Source organism: Filicampus tigris, chromosome 21 (assembly GCF_054856515.1).
Source record: "Filicampus tigris isolate MCC_2025a chromosome 21, RoL_Ftig_1.0, whole genome shotgun sequence".
NCBI lineage: Eukaryota > Metazoa > Chordata > Actinopteri > Syngnathiformes > Syngnathidae > Filicampus > Filicampus tigris.
In genome coordinates, this window is record NC_141237.1 from 4,109,115 (window position 1) to 4,135,453 (window position 26,339).

At 46.4% G+C, this 26,339-nt stretch overlaps 2 protein-coding genes across 17 annotated transcripts in view; one reads left to right on the plus strand and one right to left on the minus strand.

Annotated features, from left to right (window-relative positions):
• slco5a1 (solute carrier organic anion transporter family member 5A1) overlaps positions 1 to 20,650 on the plus strand; it is a 30,056-nt gene extending 9,406 nt beyond the window's left edge. For 5 of the 8 annotated variants that reach the window (XM_086020297.1, XM_086020295.1, XM_086020296.1 and 2 more), the window contains 11 exons: positions 458 to 504; positions 1,952 to 2,051; positions 2,935 to 4,246; positions 12,900 to 13,032; positions 13,100 to 13,323; positions 15,358 to 15,522; positions 16,171 to 16,369; positions 18,065 to 18,224; positions 18,542 to 18,786; positions 19,046 to 19,110; positions 19,697 to 20,650. In XM_086020297.1, coding sequence (XP_085876423.1) covers positions 3,319 to 4,246; positions 12,900 to 13,032; positions 13,100 to 13,323; positions 15,358 to 15,522; positions 16,171 to 16,369; positions 18,065 to 18,224; positions 18,542 to 18,786; positions 19,046 to 19,110; positions 19,697 to 20,148 — 2,571 coding nt within the window. In that variant the 5' untranslated portion in view covers positions 458 to 504; positions 1,952 to 2,051; positions 2,935 to 3,318 and the 3' untranslated portion in view covers positions 20,149 to 20,650. Of the gene's footprint in view, positions 1 to 457; positions 505 to 1,515; positions 1,607 to 1,644; positions 1,777 to 1,951; positions 2,052 to 2,934; positions 4,247 to 12,899; positions 13,033 to 13,099; positions 13,324 to 15,357; positions 15,523 to 16,170; positions 16,370 to 18,064; positions 18,225 to 18,541; positions 18,787 to 19,045; positions 19,111 to 19,696 lie in introns of those variants that run through there. The other 3 variants (XM_086020302.1, XM_086020299.1, XM_086020301.1) reach the window with 3 other exon arrangements.
• Positions 20,651 to 24,009: 3,359 nt separating this feature from the next.
• The window catches only part of sulf1 (sulfatase 1), a 63,508-nt gene continuing 61,178 nt past the window's right edge, over positions 24,010 to 26,339 (minus strand). For all 9 annotated transcript variants that reach the window (XM_086020294.1, XM_086020285.1, XM_086020291.1 and 6 more), the window contains one exon: positions 24,010 to 25,970. In XM_086020294.1, coding sequence (XP_085876420.1) covers positions 24,772 to 25,970 — 1,199 coding nt within the window. In that variant the 3' untranslated portion in view covers positions 24,010 to 24,771. The remainder of the gene's footprint in view (positions 25,971 to 26,339) is intronic.

The window sequence follows — 26,339 nt, forward strand, 5'->3', positions numbered from 1 at the left end:
CCCCGGCATTTTTGGGTTCCGCTCTACGTTTGTTGAGCATTTGTGTGTTGCGGGTCTTCAATGTGGTGCCTGCACGTGAAATGCAGCCACGAGGGCCAGATGCCATCTTGCTTTGTTGCTGTCTTTCAGCGGCTCGACGCAATTCCTTTTCAGTGGCGCTCACTGAAACTGTGACTTTTAAAAACCATACATAAATGGCAAATTCAAAAATTGTACCTAAATATGGTTCAAAAACGGATTATTGAATATTAATATCAGTACAGTACAATTTTTTTTTAGCCTTGGAAAAAATTATCGCATACTAAATCACTATTGAGAGGAAAAGAACATTGCTAACAGATATTTTTTCTAAAGCGGTCATCCCCTAGCGAGAATAGGCTGTTACGAGTTTAGGAGACGATGTCACGTTTCATATCTAAGAATGATAAAATGTTGTCTGTCTGTGTCCTCCATCTAGAATCGGAGCTCTATGTGAACGAACGCCCATTTCACTGTTGAGGGAAGGTAAGTCTTCGAAGGCAAGGCACAAAATGACAGGTCATTAACGTATGGTTTGTTTCATTGTAATTTTTTTGGAGAGAAATGCTTTTAATTGATTACTGTCTACTTTTTTGGCTTGTCCGCAGAAGGCGATGGTTATCGGGTGTCAAGTGTTTTCCCCCATGATCCAATTCAGTTTACGGTTTAATTCTTGTCCTCTTGTTTTTATAAAATCTATCTTGAGTAAAGTTTATATATTGACTTGTTTATCTAATGAACAAAGTGCAATATTAGAAATGGCTCGGCATCTATTACCCATTTGGTTTGAGCGTGGATGTGCCATTTTTTTTAAATAAAGTTTAGAATCAGCCATTGGCTATATTTTTTATATACCTACATGGGTAGTGATACAGCTACACTGCCTTGCACTTTTTGTCAGTTTTATTTTGTGAATAAAAAAACCCCATTGTATTTTATATACGTCAGCCTCTGGTACCTGTGAAGGGGTTTAATACATTGAGAATATAGAATAGTTGCTATACCTTAATTCATGGTCACTACAGTCATCTTGTCTCATGTCTTGCTTCATACATTTAAATTTCACAAAGTACTATAAATTCTGGTTTTGGGGTCACAACCTAATTTGCAACTCTTGATACTCTTTGTTGACTGAATTAATGCCAAGTGATATCAGTTTAGGTAGACTTCTAAAATGACAAATTTGCGCAAAATGACCCTACAACAACCAGAAATTTCATCCCATCTTGCAGCGTTAAAGGGGCGCCATCTGGCGGTGGAACTGTACACTGAAACACAAAAGATTTCTGGACGCTTTCAAGTCAATTAAAATGGCAAATCGTGTGATGTGTCATTTAATGATTTTGCCGAAGTCTGTTATATACTACAATATTCCATACTTGGTGTGCCGAATGGCCTTTGTTTGTGACCTGCCACCAGTTACGGCACACTATTGGGTCAGCATGGCTCCCAGCTGTCGAGATGACGTATGGCGGAATCCTCTTCAACAAGCCGCCATACTGGGCCGAAATGCATGCTGGTACACGAAGTCGACGGACGTTTCGATTCGCGCTTATTCGATATCAAAATATCTTCAATATATCTCATAGTAAGACATAGAAATGCTATGTTGTAATTTGTTAGCAGTTGATGCAACGTCATTTGTTAACATTGTGCTATTTAAAGTTATCTTATGTCATTAAAAACGGGAAACTACAAGTCCCAAGATGGCTAACGTTGTAAACATTTCACGGCTGGTGGCGCGGTGCGTTGTCCAGGGTAACTCTTCTTTTCGGTTACTCACCTCTTCGCATACTTGTAAACTATAATTATGTGGTCGAGTCCCATGAATAAATGTTAAAATAACGGTTGAATTGTATTATGTATGTTTCCTTTCGCGTAGATTTTTGTGGTGAAACTGCTAAAGTTGCCTATTTTCCTATTGTCCTTGAAGGTGGCAACAGCAGCAGCAGCAGCAGCCCTGCGCAGCATCGATTTCATTCAGCGAGCGACCGCTTCGAGGACAACAACAGGCTACCTCCTTTCTGTCCCGCGTGAGTACAACAGCCCTGGAAAGTCGTTCTTTTCAACTTTTTCACAACATATATAGCATGTTCGGGACAAATTCGTACAATAACGTCAATAGTGTGGCGTTGTCGCGACGTTTTGTTTGTTGTCAGAGTGACTGAGTATGACGTTTAGTGACAGCGTGCTCTTTTGTTCTCCCACCGTTTGTGCCGCGACAAAAGTCGAGATGCTGCTGTCTTTTTGATTCGTATTTTAGACTTTTGGGACGTTTTGACAACATCGTCACTCGGTCGTAGGCTTTCTTTGTGTCGTTTGTGGCCGGCTGTTGGTTTAAAATTCAGCAGTTTAGTGATTAAAACAAAAAGTGGACATCCGAGCCCATTGGGGAACGCAGGCAAACTGCACTCTGGAACGATGTTATCAGAAATTGTGGCCGTAAACAAAATCACATTTTTACATCATATTTTCATTCCTATTGTGTTTTATTTTATTTTCAACACAAGGTTAATAAAAATAATAAAATAAAATGTCGTTATACAGTGTACAATGTCTCTTCAGGAACAATAGCAGCGTTTTATGAATACAGTGAATGTGCAAAATAATATGAGCTAAAGACTACATTCGCCAAGAGAATTCCTAAAGGTCAAATTTCACCGGGGGATAAAACAAACTACAGTACATACTTGGCAATTGGAAAAAAAACCCAAATGATTATTGTGCACACCTGTAATTTTATCATTCGTCACATTTTAAAATCATAACCTAAGACTGCAGTAAAAAGCGTTCAATAAGTGAACCTTTACGGAGTCAGAGCAGCATCTGAATTGCTTGGCCCGAGAATTTCCTGTGGCGTAAAGTGCACACGTCTTTATTCTGGACACCGTCAATACTTGTTTGTTGTTTCTCTAGGCTGCTGCTCTGCTGTGGAACAAAGAAAAGGAGCATCGAACAAAGAGCCATAACAAGAAACACCACAATGGGAGTCTAAACTAGACAGAATTCAATTTTTTTTTTTTTTACAGATTCATAACCACTGGACTGTATACGCAGGTTTTGCTTATTGGCTTGTGAGATCATTTGGCTGTAGGTGTGCTAACAACGGCTGTAAAAATGTCCGTTACCAGAGGCGTGCAGTCCGCCGTGGTGATGCTGGCAGCGCGGTCTTTAGTTTCTGCCTTCACGCCTCCCAACCGAGTCCCCATGTCTCACTAGAAGCCCTCCCAGCACATCCGGGGTCCTCTCAGCGCTGCAGCTCCCTTCCTCCGCCTCCTCTTCCTCTCACCTGGCTGTGCCATGACGTCGTCGGACAGCGACGAGACCGGCAGCGATCTCTCCGAAACTCTGGAGATCCTCCAGCTCCAGGACCAGTACGTGGACCCGGAAAGCTGCTTCAAGTCCAAGAGCTTACCCATCCTCAACGGGCCGTGCCGGACGGACTGCAACGAGGCTCGGTTGCTCGACGCCTCCGCCGTTCACGTGGAAGAGAACTGCGAGCTCCCGCCTCAAACCCCCGAGTCGCCCTGCTCCAGGACCGACTTCTCCCCCTCCGTGTCCAGCACGGTGGGCCTCAGCAGCTCCCTACCCGTGGACCCCCACAGGGCGGACGGGGGTAAGAAAGTCAGCTTCTCCCCCTCCCGCCTTATCCGCATCCCGGCCAGGAAGTACGTGCGCGGTATCCTCCGAGACTCGCGCTGCTTCCTGTTCTGCATGTGCTACCTGACCTTCATCCAGTCCCTGATGGTTTCGGGCTACCTGAGCAGCGTCATCACCACCATCGAGAAGCGCTACAGCCTGCGCAGCTCCGAGTCGGGCCTGCTGGTCAGCTGCTTCGACATCGGCAGCTTGCTGGTGGTGGTCTTCATCTCGTACTTCGGCGGGCGGGGCCAGAGGCCGCGCTGGCTGGCCGTCGGCGGCGTGGTCATCGCCGTCGGGGCGGCGCTCTTCTCCCTGCCCCACTTCATCTCGCCGCCTTACCAGATCCAGGAGATGAACGCGTCGGCGGGACAAGAAGGACTCTGCCTCGGCGGCAACGCCAGCGGGCGGGAGGTGGCGGGCGCGCCGTCGTGCCCCCGCGACCACGAAGGCAACGAACACAACCTCTACGTGGCGCTGTTCATCTGCGCCCAGATACTGGTGGGCATGGGCTCCACGCCCATCTACACCCTCGGGCCCACCTACCTGGATGACAACGTGAAGAAGGAGAACGCGTCTCTCTACCTGGGTAAGGCATCACATTCAACGCAGCAGTTTTTAAAATATATTTTTTCAAGGGCAAGTCAACCCACATTTTTTTTTCTTGACAAAAAATATGTTCTATGCAGCCCCACTAGTCGAAACACGGCGTTCCGATTAATATTTTGTTTCGGGAAAATGAGTAATCCAGTGTGCTTGAGGCTAGAAAGCAAAGCGCGGGGAGTCTCTGTCGACGATCCGCACGGGTTCAGTCAGGAAATGGGGCGATTGATCATTGACAGCAGCCTCTGAATTTGACTGATACCCCAACGGGAAAGTTCCCATAAAATGCTACATTAAAACGATTGATCGGTTGTTTGGGCATCCTCCTTGCGAAACACGGCTACCGTTTTCGCTCTGGATCTCCACCTCAAATTGCCATCATGCGTGATTGTTTGCCTTCTGATAAGCCCTGTCAGGGTCTGGCCAGTGCGGAACCACAGAGACTGCAAAGTGGAGAGGCAATGTGGGCTCGCCGGCAGAACTGGGTTGCGTATGATTAATGGAGCGCTACAATGCGCGCGCGTGTGCGGGAGAGTGCACCGGCCGGAGAGGAGATCCAATCAGGCGTCCCTACGTCGCGTATGCCTGGTGTCCGGCGTCGTCATGGCGTCGGCTGTCGTGGTACGCGCGCATAGCTCCGAAAGTAATCGCCCCCATGTGAGCGCCTTGGTGGGGCACCCCTCAATCTGCAGAAGGCTTGCACGCAGATGCCTGCCGCCCCACTGACCTCGTATTGTGGGAACTATGTGTCCTCGGTCATGTGATTAAACAATTCAAGGGATTGAGGTGGCGTTAGCCGTAAGCCCGCTTTCACGCCGACGGCTTTTTCCTACCAGGCTTGTAATACTTTTGGATTTTTCATTCTAGTTTTGATTTTTTTTTTTTTTTAATCACTTGGATTTTATTTATTTATTTTTAAAAAATTTTAATACTTTGTTTTAGTTTAGCTTTTATTGGTTTTAGTTTTTTTTTTAAAAAATGTATATGGAGTATTTGAAAGACAGTCACAGTCGAGCCGAGTCGAGTTGAATCCAGTAATCAAATATTTTCCATCATCGGTTGCCCACACCCGCCTTTAGTCGCACAGCATTACACATTCAAGTCGTCCTCATGTTGCCTCCTCCGCTGCCCTCAAGACTCTTGTATCGATCACGTCCTTGCGTCACAGTGAGCCACTGCAGCACCGCTTTTGAACCAGCGGGGAGAAAAAACAAAAAAAAAACAACCACCCTGCGGTGACGCTGTGGAGTCGTCTTTTAGCTTCCACTTTGACATTGACTTAGCCTCTTTTCAGCAGGTAGAGAAGGGAAAGCGGAGACATGTTCTGACATGTCCGCCAGGGAAAAAATGTCCTTGATTTGCATCGCCGATGCTGGGGAAATAACCATGGCAACTTGCACCTGCGCAATCATTGAAGCCATCAATCACGCTTATCACTTCCAGAAGGCTAACCAATCCCCCGCCAAACATACTTTCACGCTGTCCCCCCTCCCCACTCGGCAAAGCCATTTACGAAACCCCCCCCAACCCAATTTGCAGCGACTCGGAGGGGAGGAGTCTCCAACTTTTGTAGGTTGACACCAGGAGCGGGTTGGAGGCGTGGGGGTGGGTGAGTTACTTGCGGTGCGAATTAGAGAGCGCCTCGTTATGTGAGGATCCCTCTCCGCGCCTGTGTTCCCTCTGACCTGTAACGCAGCGTTGGCCTGGTGTTGCCACGGCAACACGGTGTCAATCCAACATTGAGCTGAAACTGCCCTCCAAATTGTCCGTTTTAGGATGTCCACTTGTGTTTGGAAGAGTCGGGGTGAACCCCGGCGCGCCGTCGACCAATGTCAAAGGATGAGCCGTTCTCAAACTTGCGAGTTGGCGCACCTCCTGTCCCTTGTATACGTCCTTATGAAGAGCTGACGTCCATTTTGACTTTGACATGTAGACGAGGGCCCGACCCAATACTTTTGACCTCAGCCACCTCCTCAATATTCACGATGTGGTTCATGGATTCTCCCTGCTTGATATAAATAGTCAAGTAGCAGCACAGATGACTGCAGGACATATTATTCTGAATTCTGTTGCCTGGCCGTTAATATTTTTCCACTCTTCATTTACGAATATTACAAATACGTAAGTCGTTCACATTCACAAAAAAAACACGGCTTTGTTGTGTGTATTTGCTTTGCTAAAACGTTTGCTAAATCTTGTCGTTTCGGCAAAAAAACGTTGCCACCGCTGTGTAAGTTAGCAGGCAAGCTAACAGTTAGCCTAGCTTCATCTAGTTCTTCCTCTACTCCTCTTTTGTGCGTCAGTTTTCCCTCAGCGTCGTGTGCTTGGGGTCTTTCCCATTTTTTACACATGGGGTCTCATGGTTGAGCTTTGCGAAACTCTGCGCCGACTCCCTTGTACGCCACGTGACCTTTCTGTTGGCAAGCCTGCGCCACCGATGACGCCGAAGGCCTGGAGGTGTTTTGACCGTGTTCCCCCCCCCCTCCCCGAAGCAAGTGCGGGAGTCTCGTTTGTTTCCACGGGCAGAGGTCTTACTCACTTCACACACAGTTGCGTGTGCGTCGTCGTCGTCGCCAGACGTGATTTGCCGGATGCCCGCCGGCCATTATCAGCGCACTGGCCGGATTGTTTTGACAGTGTGGGAAGGTTCCTGGGGAAATGCCACAAGCGAGGTTGTGATTGCAGGAACGCTGAGAAACCTTTTGTTTCCAGCTATGCCGCCAGGGGGGGGGGGAGAAAAAAAAAATGGACATATTATTTTCCCTTTGTTCTTGCTCACTCTTTGGTCCGCGTTGTTTCACCTAATCCTCCCTTCATCCCCGCCTCTGGTTGAGTGGAAATTCAAAGAATGCCCCGAGGATAGTGTTTAAATGTCCTCAAACATCGATGGGAGCCTGGTGATACATTCAAAGATAAGACTCGGTTATGTTTTTGTTCAATAATACCAAAGTAACACAAAGTGGAACAAAAAAAATTCCTTGTTTCCCATAGCTAACCCCCCCCTCAAAAAAAAGATCACAAACAAATTGAAAGAGTAGCACCCAGCTGCCCAGAGCTCTCGCTGTTAGATTTAAATTAGCAGATGCACAGGAATTAGCATTAATGCTAACCTCCCGTTATCCATGCTCATGCAAGTATGATATTAAAATGCGCCCCTGAACTACAATGAGTTTGAAAATGCATTTTCGTCTTCTCTGATTAGCTCAGACGACGCTCCGTGTTTATCCAGACAGAAATGACGGTTCATCACGGCTCCCTGGGTATTGTTTCCCTCGACAGGAGAATTTGAGCACACAGTGGTCGATCATTTGTATCTTGACATTTTCCGACATTGCTAATCGGTCGAGATGAACTGTCTCTATTCACGCTGTCCTTTTCTGACCTTAAGCTGTCGTTCCCTTCTCGGGGGCCCGTCCGTCCCGAACATTCCCAGTCTTGAGGGAGCCGGGCGGCTCCGAACATCGTCTGACCGCACCGGGCCGGACGGCTGCCGCCAGAATAACGCGGCGAGAGCGAAAAGATGCTGGCGCCGCTCTCTCAAGTTCCACGACGCCACTAAATATAGCATTCCGTTTCAGTTCAACTTTTGCGGAGTACCATGACCTGGTTGCCCTGATCTAGCGCTTAGGTAAGTTGCTAACGCTTTGGGAGAATTCCACAATCGTTTTCCAGCCATCAGTATTTGCACATCTGTGTCTGTGTGAAAAGACAAGTGGGTGTGAAAGAAGACGAGTCAATAGCGGACCTCTTCGGCGTTTGTGCCTTTGTCCCTATCTGTCCGTCCCGTTCCTTACCTGCCTCCAACAGCTGCAACGCCACTGTTGGAAGCGCCCTTCCGCACCTTATGCCGCAATCGTCGAACGACAATCACCCGAGTCTGTTTTTTTTTTTTTTTTTTTTTTTTTTTTTGCCCTTGTTGCACAGGCGGCTGAGATTATGCGGCCGGCAGCAAACAGAAGAGCAGTAAATACGATTAGCGTCAAGCCCAGATATCCTGGTTTATCTCATCAGATATGTTGTTATGGTTACACAGCAAGATATGACCTCTCGTGGGGTTGTACCGCTCCGGAGTACAAGTGGACCAGATTATTGCGGTGGTAATGGAAGGGCGAGGGGAGGAGCGGCAGCCGCAAGCTCATTGCCGAGCCGGTGTATCCGAGTTAGGAGGGTACCCGGATGCTTTGTTCAGCCGCCGGCCTCTCGCGCCGTCCGGTGACGACGGTGAGCGGCAGGCTACTTTGTGAAGCGCCGGTGTCGCAAGGGTTCAGAGGAGGATCCTGCTGTTGGAATGTCCACCGTATCGCGTCAAAAAGCCAAAGGGAGGATCCCGCTGCGAGGATCTCGTGAGAGGCCTCCTTTTGCGCTCGATGGAGAGGCTTGAGTGTCAGCGTGAAAGGGGTTGTAAAAGCAAAGAGCTTTGAGGGTTATTTAGACAATCGGGAGGCGACGCCAATGTGGGAAACCAAAGTGTAAAAGGGAGGCGGCAGGAAGGATTTGGCGCAGTCCGATTGGGGTCGTTCCCTTCGGGGATTTTTCCATCGTTTGTGCTCGCTAAAGTGAAATGAGACGCTTGACGTGGATTTTGACAGGGAGGTGTGGAGAACCTCCCAGCGCCCTCGCCGACTTTGCTCTTCAAGTGGACACAGCAGACACGTCGCCAGATCGAGCCGAATGTTATTACCAGATCACAGTCATTGCGAGTCTTTACCCGCTCTCAGACACGTTCGTAGTTGAGCAGTTGGGTTGCTTCTGTCGTGATCGGATTTTTACAAAGCGTAAGCGCTCTTATCTGGAATGATGCGATATGGCGCATAAGGTCCGAGAACTGACATGTCGCCGCCTGGCTCTTCCGGAGACGAGGAGCAGATTTTTATCTCCTTCGTTTTGCTGAGAGTGAGGGAACAAGATTAAGACTGAGGACAACATATAATGAGCACTCTGTGTCACCTCAAAAGTCCAAACCAACGGAGAAGTGCCCCAGGAGGCAAATTGAACGAGGAAAGTGGGGTTTATTCCGCCCCCGGTCGTTTCCGCGCACCCCTCGTGACCCGTCATGACTCGGCTTAGCGCTAAAGCGCCTGTGTGGTACCACAAACCCGCCGGGTGGCCTCCGTGCTGATGGTACAAGTCAGAAGGGCTTTGGGATTGGCTGATGGTTTTTCGTCTCTTTCAAGTCTAAGCCAGTCTGTACCAGTCGGTGCCGACGGGCCGTCTGGATCAAACTTCCTTACTACAATCTTGATCCGTGAAAATATTCCACGCGGCTCGCTTGCCGCGTCCGGTTAGGAGATCATCGTCCGCGTCTGTTCACGTCTGTCCGCTTAATTGACCAAGAAAAGCGGAGAGTATTCAGTAATATTCATCGGCGATAAGATACAAATCGTCGCCGTCTGGCAGAATCCTCCCGTCTCCAAAATCACAAATTTTACGTGACTCAAAAAAAATCAACGGCATCTTGCTTGCTTCCGCGTCATTCAAGTTGGTATTATACCTTCTTTTCCTTATCTTACCCTGTTGCACACCAACATGAGCACAACACCACACCCAAATCATGTTCAGGGGCTGATTCAATTTGCTAAAAAAAAAAAAAAAAAAAAAACACACACACACACAAAAATGGTATAACAGGGCGCCGGCCGACGGCATCAGTCTTCGCTCATGTTGGAAAAAAAGCAAACGACCGATTGCTACCCTTGAAATAAATCAAGCCCCCGAACTGTCGTACTAGTGAAGAGCGCACAAGTGCTTGGACCTTCGGCTCGATATCGAATAAATAAACGGTTTTCCAAAGGCCTTTGTTTTGTCCTGGCATAAATGACCTATACATATTATTTCACCGTTCACGTGTGCGTCTGTGTCCTCTGTAAGGTTGCGACATGTAAGAAGACACTGCCGTGTCAGCAGGTTGCCATGGCGATGCTGTTTCATTGCCACTCTTGCGCTATTCCGGTTGAATCAGGAATGCGTGAGGCGGCTTCATCGATCGCGATTAACAAGCGGCGTCGCCTTTTGTCCAGATGAAACAAGCTCGTGTTTGGAACGCAAACCCAAGGCTCCCGCGCGCCGGCGCGACATCATTGGCAGATTGTTTGGATGCCGAGCGGGGCGGCGGCATTGTTTGAAGTGAGCACCCCCCCCTTGACAGAGCCAAAGAGACGACTTCTTATCAAAAAGACGAACGCGGGCGGACACTTTTCAAAGGGAACAATCTGGCGATTCATGCGTTTGCTCACTCGTATCTCGTATAAGCAGTAATTAAATCACATCATTAGCCCGAAGTAATGACTTTGGCCACCGGGGGGCTGCTTCATTAGTCGGTGTGCTTTCTCATCAAGTGTTTGGCTGGCTCCGTTGTCAAGGGTATGGGGGTAGGGGGGGGGAGGGGTGAAGACAAGGTCAGGGGAGCTCAGGAGGGAGCAGGGAGGTGAATAACCCGTTTCATTGTTATGCCTCCAAGTTCCTTTTACAGTCCGAGCGGCTACGGACGCAGCTGGGCGCCGTACCTGTTGTGATTCTGAGAATTTCATGCAATAAGAACGTTTTGTGGGCGCTTGGCGCTCGCAATCAAGTTGCAGAGGTAAAGGAAGGCACGCGCCTTTCAATTTGAGGCGTTACTTTTGAGATTGGGCTAAGGTCAGGGGATGGGGTTGAGGTTAGCTTGGTTAGGTAGTGAGGTCAGGATCCGATGCGAAACCCTCGGAGCGTTTTGCTCGGTACGGCCCTCGACTGTGTGGCCGACGAAAGCGTCATCGCCGGGTTACGCAGCGTCGTTTTGATGTTCGCCCTCATCGCCTGCCGTCTCCGATGTTATCCCGCCGCTTCCCAAACCGTCTCTTTCGCTTCCGCCTCCGCTTTCTCCCCTCATGGGACTCTTGCTTTTTTTTGCCGCCCTCTGTCTGGAGCTGCGTCTGCTAAATCTTGTCTAGCCTTCGCAAACGGTTCAATTGTAGTCCAAGGATGCAGTAGAAGTCCCTCGAACCTTTCCTGTCCGTACGTCCTCCATCTTTGCCGCCACTCCATCCGCAGTCTTGTCATGCGCATCGAATGCGGGGGAAATGCCGCCGCGTATTGAAAGTCAGACCCCAGCGGCCACGCAGACGCTGACTCGGCACAAACGCAAGCGGGGAAAGCCAATAGCAGCCGACGGATCGAGTCATACGAATTCCGAAAAAGGGTTTTGCCCTTCACGTGCCGCCGCTGAAGGTCTGTTGCGTAATTGAGTCGAGCAAGCTTGCAGTCAGGCGGCCCTCCTTCATTGGCATGCGCCGATATCAAATATCAGCGCCCTTGTCTGCTTTGAATGTGGACAACCCCCAAGCAGACTAGAACACATCTTGGCACTTTTTAGACGCGGCAAACTTGGTCTTCATCTGCAACGTTCTCATCGCGCAGTCCTTGTCTCGTTTTATTTCATTCCAGCCCGTCCTCAGCCATTATTCATCTCGAGGAGGAGATAAAAAAAAACAAAAAAAACCCTTTGCCACGCTTGGCCGCTATAATTAATAGTTTGTCTCCGCTAATATCCCGCCACATTGTGTTGCGCTTCTCCGCTGCGGCCGCGCCTCCACTCCGGAATACGAGAGTGTTAAAAGATGATCTATGAACGTGCCGTGCGAGCCAACAGGGGAAGGACACCTGCTTTAGGTGCTTAGGGGAGCGAGTCTGGTCCGGATTTATGGCGGCAAAGCAGTCATGCGCCTTTTGAAAAAAGCCGAGCTGCATAATCAAATATGCTCCATATCAAATCTATATTCATTGCATTCGTTCATTGGAAAAGTCGAGCGCAGACGTGCTGGAGCTTTTTGTCTGCGTTGTACACGGTGCCGGGTTTATGTGACATGAAAAAAGAAATGAGACCAAAATATTTACCATTAGACGGTTTTGTAGTCTGTATTGTGTACAAGTGGATAGACGGACAGATATTGGATGGAATACATATTGGAAAATTACAAAATGTCAACCAAAAAAAGAAAAAAATCCTGAAAATATTGAATGAAAACTACACAAGTATTTGATTAAATGTATGAACAAAAAATACTCAAACTTGAAATGGAAAAATACACAAATATTAGGAAATTGAGAGGTTTTTTTTTTTTTTTTTTTCCTTTAGGAGTTATGTAACGTAAAATAGGCGGGAGGAGGAGCTATTCCGTCTGGGACCGAGATTAAGGGCGCCTGATTGGGTTGATTCAGTTTTTTGTGCTTTATGAAAAAAAAATAAAATAAAGCTGAAGTAAATGGAGCGCATTTTGTCGAAATGTGCCAAAAGGTTCCCTCTTAAAAAGAAGTCTATGGGTGAGCGAGACAGTTTTCACTTGTCCCAAAAAGTAGACACGCACGCACGCACACACACACACCACTCTGAAGTGCTAATCCTAACACCGTGATAGCTTGAAGCAATGTTCCAGGCATAATTATGGAAAGTTTGACCCCCCCGTTTGTAGCTGCTAAATAGCTTTGACTTGTGTCTCTGCTGCAGGGGCCTTTTTAAAAAAAAATGTTTTGTTCTCCCCACTGGTCCGATCTGAGTTTTCTAACTTTAATGAGTTTCTTTTGCGTTCCTGTAGCGGCGCCCGATTAGCTCCGAGCCTGCCGTGCTTAATCTTTGAATCTCCCCGTTTTTAACATCTTTGTCTCAGCCGTCATGTACGTGATGGGAGCCTTGGGCCCGGCAGCCGGTTACCTGCTGGGGGGCGTCCTCATCGGCTTCTACGTGGACCCCAAGACGGCGGTCGACATCGACCAAAGCGACCCCCGCTTCGTGGGCAACTGGTAAAAGGGCGCAATGTCCTCTGGAGTTGTTTGGAAAACAAAATCTGATCAGCCATTTGTCGTGCAGGTGGAGCGGCTTCCTGCTGTGCGCCGTCGCCATGCTCCTGGTCATCTTTCCCATGTTCGCCTTCCCCAAGAAGCTGCCGCCGCGCCACCGGAAGAGGAGGAAAAAGATGGGCTCGTCGCCCGCCGACCTGTCCGGCGACGACCAAGACGCCGCGATGAAGGAGAAGTCTGGCGGCAAGGGCCACAACGTGTCCTCCTCCATGGGCTTCGGGAAGGACATCAAGGGTGACCAACTACCTGTATTAAAACCATCGCCAATGTTTGAAGTCACATTTGGAACATCCCTAAAGCGGAAGTCAACCCAAGCATATTTTTTTCAAGAATATGCACCCATATGACCTGTTTTCTGAATCTGAGCCGTGAATTGGTCGTTGTGAGCAGTTGTGACGTCATTTTCAGTCGACAGAAGACAAAATGGCCGCCCCCAGAGATGGCTAAACATCGGCGGATTAACTCTTATTCCACAAATGAATCAGAATGCTGTGTTTCAACTAGTGGGCCTGCTGGGAACATATTCTTGGAAAAAAAAAAATGTGTGGGTTGACTTGCACTTTAAGTGGCCAAACAAAAGGTTAGCTGGTCGAATATTAACGTGTTAGATGCAATGCAACACTCAGTGGAAAGAGAATGGCGTTTAAGCTAGTCGGCGGCTAACTAGCTAGTGGCTAACCCAAGAAGAAGTTTGAAGAGGCCATTTTAGGGTCATTTTGACCATTTCCAGCAGTGATTCAAACCCGTGCTGGCCGCGACAACAATCTGCCATATAACGTTCACGTTAGCGTAGGCGCTAACGTAGCATTCTACGCTCGCCCGCTGCTTGATATTGCTGCCGTTATCCCTATCGAGCCAAATAAGCGTTGCGGAAAAAAGAACAGACGAGACAAAGGGCTCATTCCTGAGGCGCTTTGACGACGACGGCTGGAACTCGAAGATGCTGCCGTCGTCTCGCTTGGATTAGCCGTGAGCTGATGATGTACAAAGTGCCTGTAATCCAATCAATGGCCACGATTAGTCTTCTTATCCAACAGTGCCAAATCCATTCACATCTCCGGCGAGGATCTTATTGATTTAAGGGGCTTGTCTAATGAAGCAAGTAATTCACTGCAAGCGCTTAAGTGCAGATTTTATTATTTCTTCCCTGAAGCAAATGAAGCAGGGACACCCCATCTTCCCTCAGCTCCGCTGCCGGCTTTCCCGGCTTTCCTCGCTCCCCTTTAGGGGCTCAGTCACGATTCGTCGGAATAGACAAACCGCGCCCGCCGAGCAAAAATAAAAGCGCGCGCGGAAAGCATCCCCAGCACAAGCGTCATTTTGTCCTTCAGACACGGAGAAATTCAAACAGGGGAATCTCTCCGATCATGCACATACCGGGAGGGGCGGAGCTCTCCTTGTGGAACGTTGCAGAGCTTTTTTAAGGAACGCTGGGTATGAATAACAAGCACATATCAGTTAGTTGTGCTTAAAATCCAGATGTGCAGCGTGAAATTTGGGAGACGCGTCTGTCATACCTAGACTGAGATCCCACGCCTGAAAAGTTTTAGTCATTTGCGGGACTTTTTGTCCTAGAGAGTTTGCATGACCGCTTCCAAATATTGACCCACTTACACTCTAGAAGTGGGCAAAGCAAAATTAGTTCGGATTTGACTTTTTGTCATTAATTGCGATTGGAGACTGCCGGCAAATTTAGAATAACTTGAGCAAAATCAGCTACAAGACGTCAGTCAGTTTCACGTAGCCATGGAATTTGGTAGGCATGAGTAGGAACACGTTTCTCGAAATGATATGGGGTGTCGGCCATTTTGCTTCAAAGCAAACACTTTATGCTGTCTTTGAATCACTCGTACTAACAATATGAAATTGTAACAGCACCACGAGGTCAGAATTACATTTATAAAGAGGGACTTTTAAAATATGCGATAAGTTGCCTAAAATGAATGGCAACTTGACGCCTAATCTGCCTAGCAACGGCAGTGTATTTATTTACCCTGAGCCCATAATTGGCGAGTGACAGGATCAACACGGGGGCGCCAAATCATCGAGACAGCGGCCTCGAGCGCACGTTAAGGGCGTCTTTGCCCTTGACGGGAGGAAACGGGAATAACTGCCTTCCAAATGGACATACCGGCCTTTATGTCATCAAAAAAAAAAAAAAAGCTTTGTTGATAGAATGTTGCCTTGTAAGCATACTCGGCTCCTTAATTGCAGCTCTCCAGTAATGAGTCGGCGTTAATGAGGGGCGCCGTCTCGTTGTTCCCACAGACCTCCCCAAGGCGGCGCTGAGGATCCTCAGCAACATGACCTTCCTCTTCGTCAGCCTGTCCTACACGGCCGAGTGCGCCATCGTCACCGCCTTCATCACCTTCATCCCCAAGTTCATCGAGTCCCAGTTTGGCATCCCGGCCTCCAACGCCAGCATTTACACGGGTACGACCACATTACTGGCCAGGAAAGCAACCGCCTTAATGCGCACACCGCGGTCGCGAAAGAAGGAAACGGGTTTGGATGTTTTCATTTTGAATTTACAAAGTAGTCATTCTGGCAGCACTTTAAAGTGCAACGTTGACTTGTGTGAGTCATGCTGTCCTCCTGACTTTTATTCACTCATAAACGTGCTCCCACCGTCCCTCAAGCGCAACACTTTCTGCACGCACGCACGCACGCACGCACGCACGGGCGGACATTTCTTTCTCTCCCTTTCAATTTGTCCAGCACTAATCTAATCTTTGAGTGGTTGCTGATGACGCTGCGCTCTCGGGATTAGCGCAGCACCAACATGGCCGCCGACAGCGGGAAAGCCGCGTCGACGTGCCCGAGCATCTTGCCGGCCAACATATGCTCGTTTGTAGACGCGCGCTCGGCATAAACGCCATCACCTCGTCGCCAACTGGCTGTTGCTAGGACACGAAGGGGCGGTGCCGTTGCCATGGACACCCAAACCATGTCAAGATGGATGCAATGAACAGGCAGAAGAACATATAACTACAAACCATGTAGTAAAAAAAGCCTTTTTTTTGGGGGGACTTTTCAGGGACTCGAAATGATCCCCCATTCAGCCGCTTCGTCTTCTCCCAGGTCTGATCATCGTGCCCAGCGCGGGCGTGGGCATCGTGCTGGGCGGCTACATCATCAAGAAGCTGAAGCTGGGCGCCCGCGAGTCGGCCAAGCTGGCCATGATCTGCAGCGGCGTGTCGCTGCTCTGCTTCTCCACGCTCTTCATCGTGGGCTGCGAGAGCATCAACCTGGGAGGCATCAACATCCCGTACACCACCGGGTGGGTGAGCGCCCAACAGACACGCTGGGACTTCTTCAAATTCAGCTCCCCGAGGCCACTTTCACTTCGCAGTGGGAAATTTGCCTCAGTGGACCCACCAAAAAATCTCAAGGACCCATTCCCGAAAAGATACAGGAAGTCGGCCATTTTAGTTCAAAGTGGCACTTCTCAAGTCATTTTGGCCTTTTCCAGAAAAGCCAACTCCTCCCTACCAAAAAATAAATAAATAAATAAATAAATAAATAAAAAAATTCAGACCCCGTAACTAGCTTCACTTAGCAACAAGGAACATGGTAGGTAGCATGAGTAGACCAACAAAAAAAGTCTCAGGAACCCATTCCCAAAAAGACAGAGGAAGTCGGCCATTTAATAAAAGTATTAAAAGAATATTTGATTAAAAATACATAAGTATTTGTAGTTTGCATTTGTGCCTTGTACTGTAATTTAAAATTTAAAAATGAAAAAAATATTCATATTTATACTGTTGAAATAATAATGATCCAACTAAAATGTATTTATTTATTTGTTTACTTATTTGTATTTTAAAGGTGAAATCAAACTATAAAAAAAATGGCAATTTCCAAACCTTTGTTTTGCTAATAAATGTGCTGTTTGTCAAGCTGGCTGGGACGGCCAGCGTGGCTGCTAGCACCTTTGTGCGGAATGTGGAGCCCGTCCTTTTTAAACCCGGGAGCCTCGTCATTTGTCTAGACACCAGTGCTGGGAAGTTTAAAAAAAAAAAAAAAAAAAAAATTTAAGAAATTGCGCCAATAAAATTATCAACCTGACAATTGAGGCGCAAATGTTCAAATACACATGTGAATATTCTATAGAGATGAAACACAATAAATATGTCATACTGTATCACAGTTAGCAGTAACATGATGTTATTGAAAGCTATGGCAGGGATTTAGCTAATGGGAGTGGCAGGTCAAAACATTAGGTACACTTGCACAATTTAACAAGAGCCAATGTGGTAATAATACAATCATAATTTCTTTTAATGGAAAAAAAAAAGAAATGTCACAATATTACAATATTGGAGAAAACACAAATATTAGAAGTACCACAAAAATATTAGATATTAACAAAAAAACAAATAGAAAAAAATAGTCCAATATTTCATAAAAATGTGAACATTAGAGGTAAAGTAAAAAAATAATTGGACAAATTTCTAAATAAAAAAAATAATAAATGATTATAAAAAAAACATGATTATAACACAAAATATAAGATGAAAAATACACAACCATTCAAACAAATATAGTAAGAAAAACGACAAATACATGCAGAAATATACAAACATAAGAACACAGCAACATATTAGTTGAAAATACTCTAAATTGGACCAAAAACAGAATACAGAAGTATTACGTGAAAATTAAGATAAAGATTTCATGAAAATATACAAATATTAGAAATAATTGGGGGAAAATGATTACAACAAAATACACAAATATAAATAATCGACAGATGACAGATACAAAAATATTCCGAAAATTTTGAAGAAACATCAGGAGTAATAAAATATTTCAAAATAATCCATCAAGAACAGTCAAATTGCACAAATAAAAAAATTACAAACCATTTAAAAAATTTTTTTTTTTTTTTTTTTGATAAAAGTACCAAAACATGACGCGGTGTCGTGACGAGCGCGTGTCTCGTGTGTGTGTGTGTGTGTGTGTGTGGTTGCAGTCCGACGCTGACGCTGACTCAGCGGAATCTGACAGGAAGTTGCAACGTCAACTGCGGCTGCCGCATCCACGAGTACGCGCCCGTGTGCGGCTCGGACGGCATCACCTACTTCAACCCCTGCCTGGCCGGATGCAGCGCCGTCGGCAACGACAGCAGTGGGGTGAGTGCGCGCGGGGTCTTTTTATGTATGACTTTGTTAATATTACAGGTGAAGGTGCAGCAATTGATTAATTCATTAGTTAATGAATTGACAACGATTTCATCGTTAAGACATAAGACATGTCCAAATAATCAGAATTCAGCCTCTCGACAGCATTCTGAGATTTCTGCAGTCATCCATTAAGTTTGATCAAAATAAGACAATAACACAAGTGAGGACTGAGAACGGAACCTTGGGGGACTCCACTTTGAGACATCTTGAGTCTTATCTGAATGTCTTTTGCTTCAAAGCGTTCTTGCCTTCCTCTCATTGGCCAGATGAGGAACTACACGGAGTGCGGCTGCGTGCAGAGCCGTCAGGTGATCACGCCGCAGTCGGGCGGCGGCCCCGTCAACCAGCTGCAGCTGGTCATCGTCAAGACGTACCTGAACGAGAACGGCTTCGCCACCTCGGGGAAGTGCGACCGCACGTGCAACACGCTCATCCCCTTCCTCGTCTTCCTCTTCATCGTCACCCTCATCACCGCCTGCGCGCAGCCCTCCGCCATCATCGTCACGCTCAGGTGAGGCGAAGACTTCAAATTGTAGTCCAACACGATAAGGATTACGGTCAAAGTGACTTTACAAAGCAATAATTGGATAAGGAGAAAAAGTTATAAAAGATAGAATGAAATTTTGCGAGGTTGACAAAAAATTAGAAAAGGTTTGATTGCTACTGGAACGTTGCAGTTACAATTATTATTATTAGGTTTTTTTTTTTTTCTTCCCAAAACGTTGTCAGGTGCTGATGTGTGTCTCGTGTTACTACATTTGTTTTTTCAGGTCGGTGGATGAGCAAGAGCGACCTTTTGCTCTTGGCATGCAGTTTGTCCTTCTCAGAACTCTCGGTGAGTTGAGGTTTTTGCAGAAAAATGAGCCCTTTCATCAACAGTCTTAAATTGCGCAAGGCTGCTACCTACTGGTGAGAATGGCATATAGCAGTACCTGACTTTTGGCCTTTAAAAAAAAAAAAAAAAAAAAAAAAATTAATCAAGGCTCACTTTTTAATGGATGAATTGAATAATTGGGCTTATAGTCATTGCTTTATTAAAAAAAAAAAAAAAATACAGATCTCATTCATACTGTCACGTTGACTCTTTTTTTTTTTTTGTAAATTCAACTACATACTACCAAAAACTATACTTGTCCCATCAGTTTTTTTTTTGTGGAATCCTGCGATCAATGGCATTCCGTATCAACCAATATCAGTCCATGTTTTTCACCATCATATTGCACATTTTGGACCAATATAATCAATACAATTCGGTATTATTCCATAGCATTCAGTGTCATGATTTCATTCCACGTGATTCCATATTTTTTTTCACTCAACATCCTAGCATTAACACGCAGTTTTTCCAGAAATGGCCTTTTCTAGTTTACGAAATGTTTCTTGCCGTGTATATATTTTTTTTCCCCACCCCCACCCCGCAGCGTACATCCCGACGCCGATCTACTTCGGCGCGGTGATCGACACCACGTGCATGCTGTGGCAGCAGGACTGCGGCGTGCACGGCTCGTGCTGGGAGTACGACGTCACCGCCTTCCGCTTCGTCTACTTCGGCCTGGCCGCCAGCCTCAAGTTCGTGGGCTTCGTCTTCATCTTCCTCACGTGGTTCTCCATCAAGCACAAGGAGGAGCGCGTGGAACGCTGGCGCCCCAGCCCCCGCCCGCCCCCGCCGCCGCTGCCGCTGCTCCTGGGCACCGTCAGCGAGCTGGTGGGCCGCCCCGGCGGGGGCCGCAAGAGCCACGCCCGCACGCGCTCCTGCCCCGTCTTCATCCCGCCGGCACGGCCCGAGGCCCCCGCCGCCGCCGCCGCCGCCGCGCTGCTGCTCTGCCACGGAAGCCTCAAAGCAATAACGCCCCGAGGCTCTGGGCTCGTCTGACCCTTCCAAAACAAAACGCAAACGCCGCTCGCGCTCCTCTTCAAGGGCTGACTGACACGCCGCCATCACGGGTGCTAACTCATGTCCCACTTAAAGCACAAAAGTGTGTTCTATGCAAGATCCCGACTCGACTCTGTCTTCACCTACTACTGTCTGTCCCAAAGATGTGATCCAGAAATCATCCCGTGTGTTATAATTATGATGGTGATGATTCATGATTGTATTACGTACATAACGCAGTAGGAGGCTTGAACGGTCATTGAGCCAAGACATCGACTAAACACTTCAAGAAACTTGTGAGATTTTTTAAATGAGCTCACAAGTGGTACCTTGGCATATGCGTGACCTGTACTTTTTTTTTTTTTTTCTGGGGGGGGGGGGCAAATGGTGAAATACTCAGCAGTCAAGAGACTGCAAGCTTTTTGGTGCCACTCCCACTTGATGTTTACTGTCAAACTAAGAGATAATTACAACTTGTCTATTTAAAACACTCAGAGCTTTGCCTTAAGTGTCACTTAGCTTAATGTTAGCATCAGTGTCAACGTGCTAATGATGACCATTGATAGCTGTAGCTTCAACTCGTATCTCAAGGCACCACTGCACAGCCCTACCTGGTTAGAACTTTTTAGTCACCTCGTGGTTAGCATACCTGCCTCAGAGGTTCTGGGTTCAAATAGCTTCTCAGGCTAGCCACTAGCTAATTTGCCACCGATCTGCCACAAGCTTTGTCGGTTTGCCTTTTATTGCTTCTAAATGATCGCTTAACCTTAGAACGCTGAGGTTGAAATTAGTAACACCATCGGATACGTTTGACCCAATATAATATACGGGATGAAATACAGTTTTCATCAATTTCATACAAAATATCACCCCCAAAAATTGTGTGGGTGAAAATTAGTTAGTGTTCGAGAAGGGTCAGGCTGCAGCTTGAACGTCAATCTACTGTTACGGTCAGCGTTTTGTCGACCAATGAGAAGGATCCAGTTACAACCGGGGTGTTCCCAACACGACACGGGGCGAGGGACGCGCAGTGGGTCTTCGTGGACCATATTCGCGAAATATGTGGAGTTTTCTGGAAAGGGCTCGAATTTCCGTATTTCCAGTTTCAATATAAAATTTTCCATTTTTACGCTTTTCAGCCGTTGGTTCGCGCTGCAGGAAGCTATGGAAGCCCATTCCCGCCAGTAAAAAAAAAAAAAAAAAAAAAAAAAAAAATTGGGGAAGAAGCCCATTCGTTCCTCCAAAAAAAAAAATTGTCACTTTGGAAGAAGCCCATTCCAACCAGTAAAAAAAAAGTTTTTTACTTACCAGTAAAAATTTTTTTTTTTGTTTGTTTCTTTGGAAGAAGCCCGTTCCCGCCAGTAAATTTTTTTTTTTTTAATTGCAGAAGCCTGTTTCCACCAGTGGATTTTTAAAATGTATTTATTTCTTTTTATTTATTTTTTTAGTCCCGCTGGTTAAAAAAAAAAAAACAAGCCCATCCACAGGCAAAGAAAATTTTATTAATTTATTTTTTTTGTAGGAATGGGCTTCTTCACAATTTTTTTTTTTTTTTTATTAACTGGCGAGAATGGGCTTCCATAGAATGGGCTTCTTCCCCCCCCCAATTTTTTTTTTTTTTTTTTTTTTTACTTGCAGAAGTTTTCACCAGTACATTTAGCCGCGGTTAGAAGAAGGCGATACTAAACTATCTTAGTCGATGTATACAATATGGACTTTATAATCGAAGATTACTTCAAGCGGGGATTCACAAACCTGTGGATGAGCTTGCGCTTGAAAGTTGTTGTTGCGACGTTTTGTAGCTCAAAAGGTGCTTGCCTGTGCATGGGCTTTTTGTTGTTGGTTTTTTTTTAACCAGCGGGACTAAAAAAAAAATTAAAAAAAATCCACTGGTGGAAACAGGCTTCTGCAATTAAAGAAAAAAAATCTTTGGAACTGGCTTCTTCCAAAGAAATTTAAAAAAAAAGCGCTATATAAATAAAATTGTATTGTATTGTAATAAAAGGCCATAATACACAAGTGTTAATCAATAAATTAACATAAAACACGATATACAATTGACACCGGAAAAGAGCCGACATTTTCAGGCAGCGAGACGCTGCGCACTAGGTGCTGCGCGTGGGCGCTGCGCACGAGTACATTGTATACATTGTCTACATTTTTTGTAAATTGTTGAATGTTCGATCTTTAAATCAAAGACAAAGCATATATTAAAAAAAAACATCAGAGAGCTGAAATTTCCAGGGGGTGTTTCAAATGTCCTGAACTTCAAAATTCCACCTGCTGACCATTCTAAGGCATTGCAGCAATGAGAATGAACTTTAGATACTTCAACATGACATATTTTCAATTTTTGTAGCATAGACACCCATTCTAATTGAGATTTTTGAATGCATTGTAAACCTAATGTGCGAACATGCATTTCCCGCGATTACCACATCAATTGCTTTATTTACGCTTGTACAGACGTATGCATTCCCACTTTTTGTGTTGAAAGCATTTACACCCCTTCACCCGTTAGGTGGCGCCAGAGGCTCGCAAATGATTTTGCCTGTTTGCAGCAGGATCAAAAACCATGCAGTTGTACAATTCCGGTCGGGATTGTTAGTGGGGCTTGATGGGGGGCCTCCAGACATAACTGGCCGAGTTCTTTAAGAAAAAAAATAATAAATAAAATATATATATATGTATATGTATATATATATATATATATATATATATATATATATATATATATATATATATATATATATATATATATATATATATATATGATAATAATAATGGTGTACGTCCATGCAATACGCATGCGTGTGAGCGTCTTTATTACAAACGGATGTTCTGCATAGACATTGGCTCAGATTTCGAAACATGAATGAGTTACGTTTTTGAATCTCAACTATGATTGGTCATAGTGAACACAATGTCAATCAATCAATCAATCAATCAATCAATCAATCAATCAATCAATCAATCAAGCGCTTCTTCCCCACGGCCGGCTCCTGTCAATCAACGCAGAATACTAAACGGCGACGCCCCCGGGGAAGCGGTTCACTTCCGATCTTGTCCCGGTTGCCAGGTGCAAAATCCACACAGCAAAAGCATCGCGTCAAGTGGAGTGTCACTAATTGGACTGGAGCGTCTACTTTGCTGGTTTACCTCGCCCGTCCACCCTGCAAAACGTGCACTTGTTTGTTGCTCACTTGATTGTGAGCATGTGTAACACTAACCATCGTCCGGGGGGACTGGGTGCGATTCGGACCATCCCGCTCCATCACAAAAGTTGTTTTAATTTCACCCTGGTGTGACAAGTTTTACCCAAACGAGCGCGTGATCATCCTGTAAATATTGATTGTAATTATCATTGGTAAGTGATGTGATAAGCAAATAGTGTAGCGCATGGATGACGCGTACTTATAAACTAACATTCAAACATTCAAAGACGGTAATACGAAATGGGAGTTGTCTTTCACCGTGCCTGAACAGTATTATTGTCATGTTCGGCAGACAGGACTACCCACAATGCACTTCTCTCTCCTCTCTGTGATAACCACCCTTTTTTTAAAAAGCGTTTTTTGGTTGCAGTTTTGTAAGAACATGAACAGCAACAGGAGCTTAGCGAGAGTAGACCTAATGTTGATTAAGACAAATATAATAATTCCCTGTTGGGATGAAGTATAGTATTCCGAAAAGCTCTTAATTGCCCCGTTGGTGTTCCTCAGGATCAGGAAAAGTGTCACGTCAGTGTTTATTTTTGTTTGTAGAATCTGTAATTTTGTTGAGTTATTGCACCGTAAGATAAGCGTTAGCATTACGCTAGCAGACTAAAAGTGATGCTTTAAGAAATATGGCAATCTTGAATGGGATGGTTGAGAGGTTTTTATTGTCATGGCTTTCCAGCAACCACCGTCCACTCACTCCGCATATACACAAACACACAGACGAATCATATAGGAGCAACATGCCTTACAATTCAAAACACATCAATGTGCAAAAATGAACGTAACTGATTGAAATGAGCTTATATAACATCACTGGAACAAAGTCATATAAACTGTATTATGGCAACAACTTTTTAATTGTCAATACAATTCCGAAGTGTCTGATAATCCCATCAAGTGTTGTGGTGACCGTATTGATTGCTTTTATTTACGACTAATGGGATGATGAATCTTCCATACCTACACACACCACACACACACACACACAAGTTCAAGTGTTTGAATGTGTTTACAAAGTAAATCAACATTTAGTGAGCTAAACCAGTGGAAAACAAAACAAACAAAGAAAACAATCTCTCGTACCGTAGCTTTACACATATTTCAAAAGCGGGAAATAATAATAAAAAAAAAAAAGCTCCAAAGTGCATTGGGGGTGTGTTTTTTTTTCTTTCTTTTTTTTCTGCACACTCACACTCCTTAAAAACAAAATGCATGGAACTATTCCATTTCAATCCCAAAATTTAGCTGCATTAAGGCATTACTCTAAATATATATACTTTTTAAAAAAAAAAGAAAAGAAATCATAACACTGTCAGCTAATAATAAATTTAATAATATAAAAAAATAACTTTGAAAGTCATTATAAAAGTCTGAATGACTGACACGTCAGTCACGTGTCTTGTCAGAGTTGTGGATCGCTTGGTCGAGGCGGAGAGCCGCTGCCCTCGAAGACCAACGCGGGGGGCGGCGCCGCGGCGCCCCGACTCGGTGGGGCGGGCCGGGCGCTGGGGCTGCCGGTGGTGCCGGGCCTCACGTTGGGCCGCAGGGGGAGGAAGCCTTGGTCCTGGAAAATGTCCCCCTCGCCGTTATCGTTATGGGGGTAAGGGGCGGCGGCGGCGCCCTCCACGTGGGTCGGGTGGGGCTCTGGGCTGTAGTGAGCGCGCAGGATGGCGTCGTGCCGCGTGTCCAGCTCGGTTGGGCCCTCGCCGCTGAACATGTCCCCGTCCAGCTCCTCCAACTGACGAAGCGGAACCTGAGGCCGGTACCTTTGCCTCTTGGGGAGGTCGTTGACGACCGGATCTGGTTTCTTCTTAAGTGAAGGAGCGGACGAGGAGGGTGTTGGCGTCAGGTTGGGGAGTCCCACGTGGAGGACACCCTGAGGCCCCTCTGGCCTCTGGAGCCAGTCCACCTGCCTTTCGGGATGGTCGTTGGCAACAGCATCCAGTTTCTTTTTCAAAGTGGGAGCGGTCGAGGGTGTTGGCTTTCGGTTTTGGCTGGGCAAGACGCCCTCAGGAAGGACGCCTTGGTGGTGCCCCCCCGGCACCTGGGGCAAGACTCTATGCCTCCCGTAAAGGTTGTTGGGATCTGGTTTCTTTGACGGCGAGGGCGTTGGCATTCGGCTGGTTGTGGGAAAGACGCCCTCAAGAAAGACGCCCTGCGGTTGGACTGCGTTCCTCTCGGGAAAGTCGTTGACAAACGGATCTGGTCTCTTCTGTAGCGAAGGCTCGGGCGAGGGTGTTGTCGTGGGGCTGGGTATGAAGACCCCGGGAAGGTCGCCCCAAGACCAGACGCCCCCCGGCCAGACATCCTCGGCCTCTTCCCCGCTGCCCGCTTCAAAGCCTCCGCCCCCAGAGCCCAGCTCGTCCGGGGCGGAGTCATGGAGCGCCGGCGTCAGGCGGGATGGGTTGAAAAGGGGCGGCAGTGCAAAGACGCGGTCCACGTCCTTGCGGAAGTTGGCCCAGTCATCCGGTCCCGGGCTGTAGTCGGGCCTCCAGTCGTAAAGGCTTTCGTTGATGCTGTACAGATCCTCCAGTCCCTGCCAGTTGACGTCCTCGTCCGTCAGGTTGGGCAGTTTAACCCTGTCGTCCGTCCCAGAGTGCACTAAAGGAGAAACCAGAGCACATTTAAGGACCCACGGCACAGAAGCGGGACGCTTTTTTTTTTTTTTTTTTTTTTTTGGGTTGCAGTTTGGATTAAGCTCCGGCGTCATGCATTCGGTTAAGCGGTGCAAACGCATGCCGCCGCCGCCGCCGCGGAGCGCGGAGGAAACGTTCAGGCGACAATCCGCCGCATAAACAAAGCCACACATGAAAAGTGCAGAAAGGCGCGGACGGCAACCTGGAATCAAAACCAACAAGGAAAAAAGCAAAAGAAATACCAAAAAAAAAAAAACAGCAAATAAAGCAGCAGAATGCAAGGTAGAAAGCAAAAAAAAGTCCAATTAAAGCTTCCTGGAAAAATAAATGCGTT